At 44.1% G+C, this 14,830-nt stretch overlaps 5 protein-coding genes across 5 annotated transcripts; 3 read left to right on the top strand and 2 right to left on the bottom strand.

Moving 5' to 3' along the window:
* Positions 1-4,620: 4,620 nt before the first annotated feature.
* Positions 4,621-5,981, top strand: GUITHDRAFT_145719 (hypothetical protein; the record flags this gene model as incomplete). Its single annotated transcript, XM_005823372.1, has 2 exons — positions 4,621-5,917; positions 5,950-5,981. The coding sequence occupies 2 exons, from the start codon at positions 4,621-4,623 to the stop codon at positions 5,979-5,981; spliced, it is 1,329 nt and encodes a 442-aa protein (XP_005823429.1).
* A 2,039-nt stretch (positions 5,982-8,020) lies between these two features.
* GUITHDRAFT_117340 (hypothetical protein) lies at positions 8,021-10,056 on the top strand (the record flags this gene model as incomplete). The annotated part of the gene is made up of 15 exons (XM_005823371.1): positions 8,021-8,197; positions 8,276-8,490; positions 8,538-8,619; positions 8,672-8,743; positions 8,797-8,840; positions 8,888-8,944; positions 8,992-9,094; positions 9,146-9,199; positions 9,262-9,372; positions 9,417-9,470; positions 9,517-9,629; positions 9,673-9,724; positions 9,778-9,870; positions 9,923-9,966; positions 10,017-10,056. 15 exons carry the CDS (start codon positions 8,021-8,023, stop codon positions 10,054-10,056), a joined length of 1,311 nt encoding a protein of 436 aa, XP_005823428.1.
* A 287-nt stretch (positions 10,057-10,343) lies between these two features.
* GUITHDRAFT_117339 (hypothetical protein) lies at positions 10,344-10,739 on the bottom strand (the record flags this gene model as incomplete). Its single annotated transcript, XM_005823370.1, has 1 exon — positions 10,344-10,739. One exon carries the CDS (start codon positions 10,737-10,739, stop codon positions 10,344-10,346), a length of 396 nt encoding a protein of 131 aa, XP_005823427.1.
* A 638-nt stretch (positions 10,740-11,377) lies between these two features.
* On the top strand, positions 11,378-12,130 carry GUITHDRAFT_117338 (hypothetical protein; the record flags this gene model as incomplete). The annotated part of the gene is made up of 1 exon (XM_005823369.1): positions 11,378-12,130. One exon carries the CDS (start codon positions 11,378-11,380, stop codon positions 12,128-12,130), a length of 753 nt encoding a protein of 250 aa, XP_005823426.1.
* Positions 12,131-12,178: 48 nt separating this feature from the next.
* GUITHDRAFT_117337 (hypothetical protein) lies at positions 12,179-12,515 on the bottom strand (the record flags this gene model as incomplete). Its single annotated transcript, XM_005823368.1, has 3 exons — positions 12,179-12,258; positions 12,304-12,384; positions 12,437-12,515. 3 exons carry the CDS (start codon positions 12,513-12,515, stop codon positions 12,179-12,181), a joined length of 240 nt encoding a protein of 79 aa, XP_005823425.1.
* Between the last annotated feature and the right edge of the window lie 2,315 nt (positions 12,516-14,830).

The raw sequence follows: 14,830 nt of genomic DNA, 5'->3' as shown, positions 1-14,830 counted from the left end.
TGTAAATTTGTTTCAAGACGGTACGGGATTTCAGATTTTATTTGATAGCCAGACTTGCCATGGAAACGACTATCGCAATAGACCATACTTGCGTTCAGATGTGTTCTCGTCAGATTGTAATCCTACAGCCGTTTACGACTCCTTTGTTCAAGAAGATTGCAATCGTTACTTGACAATTGCTGCAGTCGTTGATGGGGGGCTGAAAAGCGGACAGCGCATTACAACAGACATGAGAAGTGGTTTCGAGTCATTTACTGTCAACAAAGGGGGCTGGGGTTGCACTTGTGGTGCTTCCAATTCCGCACAATCCGTTGTGAACTGTTCTTATATCTATGCATATGACCCTCATGGGATCGGATTTGTTGGAGTAGTCCAAGCACGTCCCTGTCCTATCCCATGCTCCTTGCCAACAAAAGATCCACTGACTGGAATGTATTACGGTGAAATCGTTTCGATTTTGATCCTAAAACCTGGCACAGGTTATTACGGACCAACACAGCTAAATATACAAAGCTTGATACAAGATGGATGCAAAGATTTCGACTTGGGTTTCAATTTACAGTCAGACTATATCGAAATTCTTTCAGCAAACTTGAACGTCCTAGTACCTTTACAAGGCTGGAGGATTCAAGTCGATGATGAAATTATGTATGTCAAAGGATACGTGAATGATGACAGACCGAGATTGATTGTTGACAGGGGACTTGAAAATACAACGAAGAAGGATCATCTTGCAGGATCAATCTTGTACATGATTCTGAGTGATTTCCTTGGTGAAAACAGTCGATGTCTATGGGAAGACTCATATAACTCAACTTTTGCTCCATATTCGTATGGTGTAAGTGTTTTGAATGTTATATTTGGTTATGGAGCATCTTTTGTGCCATGCAGCTATGTCGCCAATGACGTAGGACTCTTTGTGTGCCAAGCTGCGAAAATTGGTGGAGCGGATTCTCAAGTTTCACCACAGCTTTTTCTAAGGGCAGGCATGATTCTACAACGAAATCTACTATCATATCCTGCTGATGGATGCAATCAAGCTCTTCAGGATACACTCCCTGACCTGAACTGCAACCCTCAATCAAATAATCAAGACTGTTCAAAACCTGAGAATCAGTCATGCCCATTGCCAGTATTACCACCAATCAATGCTGATTCACCCCTGCTTTTCCTTGATTGTCCACAATTCATTGGAATATGCGACGGCCTTGTAGTTAATGCTGTTGTTTGGTGGGGATCCGGCTCAAGAGCTGTATCGAGATATGTTTGGTCGATTTCTAGTCTTGACGTAGCGAGAACACCAGTACAGGTCGTGGCTGCAGCAACAGCTGCAAATGTCGAAAATTCTGTTTGTGAAATTACCTCTGGACATGACTATGAATGCGGTAAATTGAGTGGAAAGTCCAAATTAGAAATTTCATACGGTGACCTTACTGCTGGAAGGTATCAAATTTCATGTACAGTAACTTCTTTTCTTGGTGCGCAAAGAACGGCTACTGTTGTGGTTGATAAGAATTTCACGCACTCTATACCTTACGTCAGATTCAAAGGTCCAAATCCTTACCCCGTATACAGAGCGCAAGGTTCCCAGATCTTTGTTGACATACAAACTCCACTAGCATGCCGTGAGCATCAGTTTGTTCTCTTGCGACGTGTCAGTGGTGATCCTGACATCAGATTGCTGTGGAAAGTAACATTCATGAATGATGCAAAGGTTCCAAATGATTTAATTGCTGAAGATGATCTGTTTGTGCAATCTATTGCTGCATTCACCAACAGGGTTCTCCGTCTAGATCCTGATGTTTTAAGAAGTACATCTTTAGGTTCAAACTACACAATCTCACTCGAAGTCAGAGTATTTGAAGCTTACACTGGTACACTTATAACCAACCAATACTCTTCCTTAAATGTGCAAATTCTTGAAAGTCTACCAGTCCTCCTCGTGGTTGGGGACGGAAGGACAATCAACATTGGGCGGGATGGGAAAACGATGCCGTTTGTCATAGATGCATCTCGATCTTACGACCCTGACGGAGGTCAACTATGTTTCAGGTGGGAATGCGTTGAGCCAACGACTTGCTCCGGCACTGCTATTGAGAGCGTTGTGGTACAATCTTTGACGAGTGGACAAATGAGCCTCGAAGTGCCTACCGTAAACTTTGCAAATGGCATTTCTGACGACAATCTTTGCCAACTGTACAGCAATGGAAGCCTTCCTTTTGGATATCGAAATGCAGATGTATATGATACAAATTTATGTCGATTTCAGCTGGATTATTTTGGAATCATTGAAACAAGAATTCGTATAAGAGTGATAGTTGCCAAGCCAGTTTTGAAATTTGGCATTCGAACATGTTCAGAAACCTTCCCAGCCGGTTTTTCATTTGTGGCAGAAAAATTCGTGGAACTGACCGTGGTTCGAAATATTTCGATAGAAAGTAGCAGAGCAAGCAAGCTTGATTTGTATGTTTTGCCATTGGAGAATCCTGTCAACTCCAATTCAATTGTGCGACTTCAATGCAATGCTCCGGCTCAAGATCTGACCTATGTGTGGTCTTTGGATCGCGAGTCAAGCAGGATGCCGATAGATAGTACAGTTCTTGGGGGAGTTGCTCCATGCGCTTTGGAGCTACCCGTAGGAATATTAGCCAGCAACACGGACTATTCCTTTGTTTTGAGAGCATTTGAGAAATCTGGACCAACTGCTATCGCAACTATCCTGATGAGGACTTCCGAAGTGCCTTTCGGCGGCAACATTCGAATATTTCCAACAAGCGGATATTCTTTGTCAACACTGTTCCAAGCAACCTGTTTCTATTGGACTCTAGCCAGCCAGGATAATTTCCCTCTCCTGTATGCGTTTGAAGTACAGTGGGGAACAAATGCCGAAGATTTTTTGATTCTCAGCGACAAGACAGGCGACAACAGAGTAACGGATGTGATTGCTCCTGTAAGTCAACGCAGTGGCAATGTGATGACGATTATAGTGCAGATCTCTGACATTTTTGATTTTACAACAATTGCAAGACAGGATTTTGTGGCACTTCCAAAGAATCGAACGGATATTATCACATTCTTGAATTACAATGTAGTCGAAAACCTTGATTCTAAGGCATTAAATCAGGATTGGTATGGATTTTTGTATATGTTGTCACTTGGAGGTCATGCATTAATCGATCAGGTAAATTTTGAGGCATTGATGTTGAGCATTGTTGGGAATCAGACAGAATTTGTGAATTTCACTAAATTATTCGAAGGATCATTGATTCTATTACAAAAGAAACATAGGAACCAAGGTCAGATGCCCCTTATTCGGAGTGCAAGGACGTTGTTAACAGTTCCTGGCTCGCTTGTTCAGGGTGTCCAGATATTGTACATCAATGCAATGCTGCAATACTCAAGTCAAATACTTGCTTCAAGTGTCACCTCATCGCTTTTGGACAAGATGTCAGAAGCTTTGCGCACGATCACCAATGATCCAACAGAAGGAACAGCTCAAATTCAAATAGGTGTCTTGTATCTGATCAGACAAATGGCTTTCAAAAGTCAGACTGTGTTGCCACCAGGTCTTAGTGACTATTCAACCGTTGTACTTTTTGATACGATTTTGAACGTCTTTCAAATGATTTTAACACAGATAAGCGAGTGGACATACTCTCAAATGCCGCTGATGGATCGAATCACGCTATTAGACCATGTCGTGATGAGCATTGCATCAACTGCAGCAAGTTATCACACTTTGATGGATGCCAAAGGATATCTTTTGGAAAGTAGCTCTGTTATGCTCAAGGCTGGAGGATGGCTCATTTCAGAAAATCGAAATTCTTTCGTCTTGAGAGCCCACTGGACTGGAGCTGAAACTGAAGTGTTCATAAATTCTATTCATTCTGCCTTGCTTTTGAAGAACATGACATCGGAATATTTGAATCTGCAAGAGACAGGGAATTCTGTAGTGGTTCTGGAGCGATACTCCAAGCAAGCATATCCCAAATGGATACCTCCTGGAGATCCAGCAATTGTCAGTTCAATATTCCTTCTTCGTATTGTAAATGGCTCATGGTCGCTCCTACCTTTATTGGGGAGTACAACAGTTCTTTTGCACTTCACCGCTGGAAATGCTGACGAGGAAGCCTTTTCACCTCCAGACCTGAATTCGACAACTCAAATCTTGTGTCACCAGTATGCAGCTCAAGACAACACAAGCTCTTCCAATTCAATAATAACCTGGAGCCCACGACTTTGTCGAACAATTCCTCCAGCGCAACAGGGAGACCATTACATCTGCAACTGTTCCTTGGAAGTACATCCTGATATGATTGATATGCCAGATGGATTTCAGCCGATGCCATGGTACATGTTTACATTGAAGAAGGTCGATTTTCGTTGTAGTGCTGACAGCCAGGATGCTCAATGCTCTGGAAATGGAATCTGTGTTGAAAATAGATGTAAATGTTTTCTGGATGGTGGGGTCAAATCTGTCAATATGCTTGTGATGAATGCAACAGTAACGGGAACTGTGATCCAACGAATGGACATTGCCAGTGCTTCGTTGGCTTTTTTGGAACTGATTGCTCTATCAAGCCGAATATTTCGTATATCGAGCCAACATATAGTACCGTTATGTCAGCGTTTGAAAAGACATCAACAATCACTGTACATGGGTTTGGATTCGGAAATTTTGATCCAAGCCCCCAGGTAAAGATCGGAAATACGTTTGCAAACTATGCTGTTTGGAAGAGTCCGACAGTGATCGAAGCAATCATAAGGCCTGGCACTGGAGAAAATCTTCCCATCAGTGTGTATGAGATGGGTCATTCTGTTACCACACCTACTGGTGCGAATGGATTTTCCTACTCAGCTCCTGTCATCCGTGCCATCAAAGTCAATCCGCACGGGGAGCCCCACGGCCCTGTGACCGGAGGCTATGAAGTTACAATTCAAGGTTCCAACTTTGGAACCTCTGACCAGAACGCAACTGTGAAGTTCAACGCATCATTGTGTTCACCTCTTGTTTGGACCGCTGACTCAAGCGTTGTTTGTTTTGCTCCTAGAGGCATAGGAACAAGGATTCCTGTTTCTATCGCAGTCCCGAATGGATTTCTATCAATGGGAAGATCAGATGGAATATTCAATTATGACAGTCCTGTGATCCAAGAGTTGCAAGCAGATACGGGGGGTCCGTACACATATGATTTTGAAGGAGGCGCAAGGTTGACCATTTTTGGAATCAATTTTGATGCTGTGTCGAAAGTCAAGGTTGGCAAGAGGCCATCTGCAAGCGGCGGATGGCAAGCAGAACGAACATATGATTGTTTCATTCCTGGAACCTTTTACATTAACAGCACGACTTCTCCTGAGCCTTGCTATGAACCACCCAAGAAATGTGTCGGAGGTTTGCGAGACGGATTAGCTTGTGTGGATACCAGGTTGAACACAGACTGTGAAGGGGGAGGCCTGTGCACACCTGACTGGTGCTCGACCCCTGTGTGGTGGGGGGCACGTGGAGACAAATCATTGAATCCATCATTATGTGCTTCGAAAAGTTTCGTTCAATGTAGCTCTAATCCGAATGACATTGCGTGTGATCCATGCTCGCTGATGTGTCCAACCAATTGGTACACAAAATACGAATCCGCGCACAAAATTTGCAGTGTAGAGAGGCTTCAATGTGAACTGCCTGCAGAAGGAGGTCGGTTCAATGTGATGGTGGAATTGGCTGGTCAGGAAAGTCAGTGGGTTGACTGCACCAACCCTGTCATCGATTGCTCCAAGCGAGTGTGCGGAAACATTTGCATGAATGGGCCCAACGTTGGACAGTCCTGCACCACGGGTCCGACGCCTGTCTGCCAAGGGGGCACTCAGAGGGACTCAACAGTCTGCACGCCACAGAATCCTGTGGAGTGCGGGGCAATGAATGGTGGACGTTGCATGCCGATTTATGTCTGTCAGGGTGGAACAGAGAGGGATCGGACGTTTTGTAACCCATTCAATCCTGTAGAGTGCGGCAACTTGCTCACTGGAAAATGTGACTTGGAATGTCCAATCGGACCATGTCCTGCTGGGGAGACATGTACGGGAGAACCCGGGATCTGCCAGTCCGAGCTATCTTTCTGCGATAGAGAAGAGAACACTCAAACATGCGACCGCGGTTGCTTTGAATTCAGAGGACGAGCAACACAGATAATATTCGACAGGAATAAAGAGCCTTCAGCTCAAACTACTTCCGGAAAGCCACTCGTTAAACAGCCAGTGATGGTGCTTATCGACGACTTGGGAAAACCTGTTATTCCTCCTTCAATCTACAGTCCTTACGACGAGGTGAAAAAAGTTGGTGAACGAGTGTTGATAACAATAAATCGAAAAGATGACGCATCAAGACCTCTGGGAGGTGAGCCAAATGCAGTGATTTGCCAAGGAGAGCAAAGAAGCACCAATGAAAACCCTTGTTTTGAGCCTGATCAACCTCTCGATGCTCGTTTCACTTCTGGCACAGGTTTATCTGAAGGAGCCGCCTTCTCCTTGATAGGAAAAGCAGAATTCACAGACATCACATTCAATGGCCACCCGGGACAATTTTACAATCTGACGTTCACCCTAAATTACAATGTACCTTTCAGACGATGCGTTGAAAATCCAGCATCGTGTGGAGACAAATCATCTTTGCCTGTGTTCTTCATCACCAGCTTCATTATAGAAACCAAAGACTGCCCACTTGGGCAAATTGGAGACTACACGGATCAGCAAAATCAAAGGCCCTGCGTATGTGATCGTGGATACACAGGAATTTCGGGGGGACTTTGTGAAGCCTGTACCTCGGGGAAGCTTTTAGGAGCAATTGGCACTTACAAAGATTGGAGGGGAGTAGACAAATGTATGAAATGCCCTGATCTAAATATGGTAACCGAATGCTCGAACATAACGGGGTGTACAAAGCGCTATGGTCAAGATGCTGCTGTAAACTATGTCAGAAACTCCCTGACTGATTGTTGGTGTAAGCCTGGATATTTCAGAGTCAGTATGTTATACACATACATAAGCTTTATTAGCGCAGATGACAAGTGCTCTTGTGACCTGACGTATTGTAACAAGGGTTTGTCTGCTGTCTATTCCGATGGAAACACCAGGCCCTTGAATTGCAGACCTCAAACCCCTCCGTATACGTTTTGCTATAAAAGCAACAGTCCGTCGCCGGCTATATCGGGTATGACGGATCTTTGCAGCACATGTGACCCTGAGACTGCGTGTGCTGATTGCGCATACGGCGCGTGCTGTGATACGGCGACCTGCCTGGAATATGAATCTATTGACTATGGTCGCATATGGGAAAGCATTGATCGCGGCAAAATAACAGCTGGAGCTGACAATCGCCTGCCGACAACAACTCAGGCAGTCGGTGCCTCCGGTGCCAGTATTTGCGCTCCCTGCCCTTCTCAGGAAGCCTGTGATAGTCTAAATTCCAATGCAATATCAAGGTACGAATGTTTACTCCAAACCTTTTGAGCAACTAACATGTTTGTGCAGTGGAGATGTGACGCAATTTGAACCTTGTGGTTGTCTTGGAGATGGGTATGGACTTGGTACTCAAAGTTGTGCTCCTTTATATCGCGGAATGCTTTGTGCAACTTGCGTGCAAGGATACTACCCTGATTCTGCAGGATTGTGTCAAAAGTGTGCGACACCACAAACCATGGCACAGACAACTGCTATTGTTTTGGTTGTTGGTGGAATAGTAGGATATCTATACGTGAAATATCAAGATGTTTTGGAACTGTTTCTCGATGTTGGTACTTTGAAAATTGTACTCTCGTATCTCATGGTTACAGGATCAGTCAGCACATCATATAATGTGCAAATGCCTGGATTTTTCAAATCGTTTAGTTCATATGCAAATTACGTGAAATTTGACCCAACCTCCACGCTTGCATGCCTAATCATGCAATTCGAGTTTACATTCTATCACAATGTGCTTCTGCAGGCAACCATTCCATTTGTTGCATTTATCTTGGTGAGAGGTCTAGTCATGTTGGGATTGTCACAAATCAGGATTTCATACAACAATAGGAGACGAATAGCTCAGGATGACGATGAATTGGAATATCTCGAGAATCAAGAAGAAAAAGACAGAATAAATCTGAACGAGAAAGCAACCGGACTTGCAAGCGAATTTCTCATCTTTGTCCATCCAAACATTACAGAAGTAATGTTCAACATGTTTCAATGCGAATCTATACTGGGATATATTAATCAATGGCTGTCAGTTGATTTGCGCTTTCAGTGCAGCGATTATGGATGGTGGATATTTGCGTCTATAGCATTTTTTATGATTGTGGTGTACACCCTGGGACTTCCAATCCATTATCTGGTTTCACTTCGCCGTCGCAGACACCGACTAGATGAAGCAAAGAGTGTGGTGATAAAGCGATACACAGCATGGAGAAGTCATCTCAAGAGAGCGAAGGATCTTCGTATCCCAGAAGATGAGCTCGCCGGGTATCTAAATACTTACTATTGACACAATGTACTCATCTGCAATTCAGATCAGAGGAAATAGCTCGGGTTGACAAGGAGATTGCAGTCATGCATGCACAATACCAACAATTCAGAAACGAGTGGGATCAGGTTTGGATAAATCGTTTGCAGACCCTGCAGTACATTGAATGTTGTGTTGCAGTTTGAGTTCATATTTGCAGACTACCAAAATGAGTATTATTATTGGGAGTTAGTAGAAATGGCAAGAAAACAGGTTTGTACATCATGTTCTCACCAATCACTCTAAGAATTGGACGGAATTGACAGTTGATTGTTGCCTTCTCCGGTCTCTTACAACGCTTTGGGGATGGGTATATCTCGTCTTTTTGGGTTACTTACAACTGACCCTACATGACAGCTATGACATTATGTTTGGTTGTCTTGTGAGCTTTGTCTTTTTTGCAATTCACTGCAGGTCATTCAAATCCTTTTTAATTCTTTCTTTTATAACTATGCGAGCAGTGCGCTGCCCTATGTGGAAGCCAGAGAAAATTTCATCAAAGGCGGCGAAATTGGAACGACCTATCTTACTTTGTTTTCTGCTCTTTTGATTATGCTCGCAACGGTATCTTTGTGTTCCAATGTTTCCTGTCCTAAAAAACTAACAATGTTTTAGGCAAGTCCAGAATACGACACTCCCCTCCTCGCGAATGCCTTGACAGGAATTCAAGTATGACTGTTATGAAATTGTAATGACGGTCTTTTTTCAAGATTGCTGATTGATCTTTCCAGATTCTTTTCATGTCTGTTGTTAGCATCAGTGTTGGGTGGAATGTTAGAGAAGGATTCGCTGAGATAGAAAGAATGCGTCTAGAAAAGGAGGAAGAAGAGAGTGGCGGTCAAGTAAGAAGAACGGTTGGAAACAGCCTTTATAACGATTTCTGCAGGAGAAAATGACGATTTACTCTGTGATATTTGCAGTCAGGCTCGTGAACAATGCGGTATAGAATGTGTCAGGACAAAATGAGTATACTCATTTTGTTTTAGGTGCGGAAGAAGATCCAAAAAAGATATGAATTAGAAGCAGCGTCTACGATAGGAGGAGACTCTCTTTTGTCCAGCTCGATCTCATCTCACGGACGCTTGAGCTCTGGAGCACGGTGATACCCAAAAAGATGAGATGTTTCTTTACAATCGTGTCAGAACGCCTGAGCCATGGGAAGAAACTTCCGAGGGGTCGGATGAGGCTGTTTCTGTGAGAACTCTATATCTCCTTCATCACAGCCTCGCATTGAATCGTGAAATCAGGCTCAAAATAGAGATCGCTGGACAACTCTCATAGATAAACTGGTCCGTATTGACCAGATTCTAGAACCAGAGTTGTCAACCCAAGCCTCTGAGGTAATACTGTTTGTGATGACATTACTCCTCTCTTACATCTAATTGCGATCAGATTGCCATGATGTCTGAGGATACTGCATCTGTGCTGAATGATTGGTATTTCAACTTGTTTCAACCGATGTGAAAGACTGAGCTTCGCTCCGTAGGTACATGGACCAAGATCCCACATCGGATGATGCAAGGTGAGTGAATTGCGATATCCTGAACAATCGACTGAATACATAACGAATGTGATGCAGTGAAATATCGAGCGACTCTAGCAGGTGAGGCCGATTCAATGCTGGCTTTCTTACATCATTTGTTCTGACAAAACCTTACTTGTGGCAAGGTCTATGATGCCGGGTTCGAACAATGAAAGGCTTCAGGTTGTTGTCTTTGACCTTCTATCAGTGGGGAGCTGAAGGGTTGACCAATCAGGCACGAGGAGGCGCAATCTTCTCTGAGGAAGGCGTCGGCATTGACCGGGTCGACTTTCAGGATTGAGCATTGTCTCTACTCCATAAAGCATTGTCTCTCTCTACTCCATAAAGCATTGTCTCTACTCCATAAAGCATTGTCTCTACTCCATAAAGCATTGTCTCTACTCCATAAAGCATTGTCTCTACTCCATAAAGCATTGTCTCTACTCCATAAAGCATTGTCTCTACTCCATAAAGCATTGTCTCTACTCCATAAAGCATTGTCTCTACTCCATAAAGCATTGTCTCTACTCCATAAAGCATTGTCTCTACTCCATCAAGCAGTGTCTCTACTCCATAAAGCATTGTCTCTACTCCATAAAGCATTGTCTCTACTCCATAAAGCATTGTCTCTACTCCATCAAGCATTGTCTCTACTCCATAAAGCATTGTCTCTACTCCATAAAGCATTGTCTCTACTCTATAAACACCTAAAAAGTCTGTCTGCTGTCTGGTCTGCTGTGTTCTCTCACACACCTGAGGCGGGCGGGCTAAATAATATACATATATGCCTCCCATGCACAATCGCCGCTGCACAAGCGCGAGAAGTCCATATAGCTCTGCTGTCTAGATTGAAATGTTTCCGTGATGTGCCAAGAGTGCATGAAGAAACTTGTGGGTATCAGAAGCCCTTAAAGCAATCCAAGCACTTTGCAAACGCAAGTCAAGTCGTGACGAAGTGTTTCATGATTGCTGACTCTCGTGAGATTGCTGCCTGTAGGCGAGAGACGAGCTTCTGGGATGCGCGGACTTGGAGTTTGCAGAGGCTTTTCGTCATGTTCGTGTTGATTCAGATTCTGATTTTTTCATTCGTTGCATCGTACGCATGTTTCGGAGTGATTGCGAAAATGAGAAAGAAGGATCATAACCGAGGTGAAATTCGGCACATCAAGGAGTTGGAAAGAATGTGCGATGTACATACCTATCCGCATATAGATCCTCAGCTAGAAGAGACGGTTCGATCTATGCCAAAGGATCTTGTCATAATGCATTTTGTTAATGATGCTTTCCTTCCATTCATGTTTTCTTGGATCTGTAACACGAAAGACATGAGAGGTGTACATGAAAGGACGCTTGTCATCTTGTCATCAAACGAATCGAAACAGGAGATAATGAGCACAGGATCAAGAGTCAATGCAGTGACGATCCCTTCTCTCAAGTTCATCAACAAAAACCTCGAATTTAACACCCTGGGTTATCGTCGGCTGCTACGCGAGCGAATAGTTGCAATTCAAGCTGTGCTCACTCTGAAGGAGCGAGTTTTCCTCACAGAACCCGATGCGCTGTGGCTCTCAAACCTGTTGGAACAGAATTCATTTGTGAACTCAGACCATGACCTTGTGGGATTCGATGATGACAATGGTTTTACAGGTGCCGGGTTCATGATGATTCGACGAACTCTTGGCAGTCTCTGTCTTTGGCAGACGGTTCTCAAAAGACAGACAGAAATTTTGAGTCGATATGCAGGAATGCGAGACGACACACTCACAGAAGACTACAACGATCAGATCTTCTTGAACGAAGTAGCAGGGCAAATGCGAGCAAGTGGTCTGTTGACACTTAAGACGATGGACTCGTGCGACTACCGATCAGGAAGGTGGTACAAGGGCAATGAGTGGACTCCATTTTTTCGATGCCGAGGTAAAGTACCCCATGTGATCAACTTCAATTGGGTTGTTGGAAATGCTGCAAAGATTCAGCGTGCAAGGGAGCATGGACACTGGTTTCTGGAGGATGATGGAAAGACCTGTAAACCCTTTCATCAAACGTTAGCAAAGGCGAAGACGTCATTTGTGAAGTAGTTTGATTCGATGCAAATCCATTGCAGCGTTGTGTTCTATTGCTTATATTCAATTCCCCTCTAAAACATTTGGGCTTGGAATATCCACGAAGAGATCAATGAATCTTTCCTTGTATGAAGCTGCCACATCTGCAGACATTGATTCAATCATCAGAACCAATTACTACACCTAACCTTTTGGTGTCTCTCCCTGCTTGTTTCTGTGATCCAACTTCGCATTATATCGGATTAAAAGCTTTGCAGTATCGTAATGACCTGTTGAGACAGCAAGTCAGAATGCACAAGATGCTTCCTCTCCCATGTCTACTTCCTCTGATTGCCTTGTGCAATGGTGTGTCGCCATCTTCAGTGCACTCCATGTTGGGATCCGCGTTCGCTCGCAACATTTCCTGATGCGGAAAAATGAATCAGTAGGCTGTGGACAATGCAACTCGTGTTCGTGAGACCTCACAGCATGTTGTGTGTCCACCAGCAGCTGCATACAGCAGAGGCGTGTTTCCCTAAACTCATTTCATCGATGAAACACATGGGAAGCGTACACCTTTCGAGTTCTCGCATTGACAATGGCGCCGCGCGCCAGAAGGAGGCGGACAATCTCAAGGAATCCTGCTTTCTGAACTGCCTGGGGCGTATCATCATTAATAAATAATAAGCCATCTGCAAACATTTATACAGCATGCAATGCTGTTATTCCCGCATGGTCTGCATACTTGGTGCTTTCATTTCTTGGCACAACTTCTTTGCACTTAGTGCAATTCTGGTTGCTTTCTTCTGTTAATTTAGGTCATAAAAATTGCAAAGTCACATCAAAGATCAAACTCAGAATCATTCCACATGAAACACATTGAATCTCCTCTTCACCCATGACTGCGGTTGAGACGTTTCTTCGAAACATCACCAAGTAAGGGAACGAAAATATTACGACGGGAGGTTACGGGTTGGCATCATACTCCAATAGTAGGTCAATCATCTGCAACGATCCACTAGCAGGTATGATTACAACGATGTCGATCGTTCGATCAATAGTACCGATTTGCTGCAATTATCAAAGGAGGAAACATCGTTGTGGAAAAGTGCACATCACAACCCTCGTGGCAGATCTTTTCGACCGTGCTAAGGTCTGTCTGACCCACAGCATTCAGAAGCATATCTTTCCGGAACCGAAATACAGCAGTCAACATAATGAACATTTAAGTGGAAGATAAATCCTTACCTGCTCTGAAGCATATCACGTTACAGTTGTCGCAAACCCTTACGGGCTCAATATATCCATACTTGAGGATGGGTCGCCGATTTTCACTTTGGTAATTTAACGTCATAGCATCATCAAGTAAAGAAGCACCGAACCTACAACTGGAACAGAAGATAGAACCGCATAGCCTACAATGATGCTATGAAGCATCAGAAGAAAATCAATTGATCAAATGTTGCCAGTACGAACCTTCCTCCGGAAAAGTCCAAAGACAGCTTGGCACTGTGAGCACCTGACTAACCAATGACGGGATGGAACACAAACTGTGACTTACGAAAAAGCATCTTCATCCTTCTGCCATCTATGCGTTACCTTCAACCCCCCTCTTCTGTTCCCACCACACCCGACCAAGTCCATAGAGTTGCTGTGCAAACACAACTCTTGGATGGATTCAGCGTTTAGGGTTTAGTTAGGGTTTTTAGGGTTTAAGCTCAGAAGCAGGGTTCGCATTGTAGGCCGTGTACTCCCAGTGCTCGAGCGCCTCTTTAGACTAGGATCAAATTGCAAAAGCCCACAACGAGGCCGAGCAACATTCTAGCATTCTAATAAACTCACATAATAATAATAATAATAGGGTTTAGGGTTTAGGGTTTAGGGTTTAGGGTTTAGGGTTTAGGGTTTAGGGTTTAGGTTTTAGGGTTTAGGGTTTAGGGTTTAGGGTTTAGGGTTTAGGGTTTAGGGTTTAGGGTTTAGGAGGAGGCCGCTGGAGTAACAGGAGGCCGCTGGAGTAACAGGCATGCTCTCCTCCCCTGCAGTTTGAGGGGATCCCTGCGAGCTAGGGTGCTGAACAGGATATTTTTCTGTGCAGAAACGGTTGTTTGATCATGTGGTATCTATCTAAAGAGGAAAGGAAACAGATTGCTCGTGTCCGAGTTTCCCAGTTCCTAAACAAGGACACGACACCTTCAGCACCTTCGCTAGGAGAGCTGATCCGAAGATTGGAACACTTCGTCAGGCAGTACCCTCAGAGCAGGACAGGCAGAGCCTTGCAGTCCAAGGAAGTCTCGATGAACGCCTTAGCCGAAGCCATTCGACAGACCTGCAAACATGCTGAAGTCAGGAGCCAGGAGGATGCCATCAAAGAATGGGGGGAAGAAGGACAGTCGTGGTATGTCTCTGCATGGAACGCAGACAAACAGGAGGTACTAGACAAGAGTGCCTGCATCGATGCTTCAGGAGCGTCCCCCGAGAGTGGTAAACTGATTACCATGGCTATCCTCGGAGTTCCTACCCAGTACATAAAGTACTGCACGAGGCCGAGCAACATTCTAGCATTCTAATAAACTCACATAATAATAATAATAAGGTTTTAGGGTTTAGGGTTTAGGGTTTAGGGTTTAGGGTTTAGGGTTTAGGGTTTAGGGTTTAGGGTTTAGGGTTTAGGGTTTAGGGTTTAGGGTTTAGGGTTTAGGGTTTAGGGTTTAGGGTTTAGGGTTTAGGGTTTAGGGT

This window comes from Guillardia theta, assembly GCF_000315625.1.
Source record: "Guillardia theta CCMP2712 unplaced genomic scaffold GUITHscaffold_109, whole genome shotgun sequence".
Classification (NCBI taxonomy): domain Eukaryota; class Cryptophyceae; order Pyrenomonadales; family Geminigeraceae; genus Guillardia; species Guillardia theta.
The sequence above is the reverse complement of the archived record's forward strand: the minus strand, read 5'-3'. Positions and strand labels throughout refer to the sequence as shown.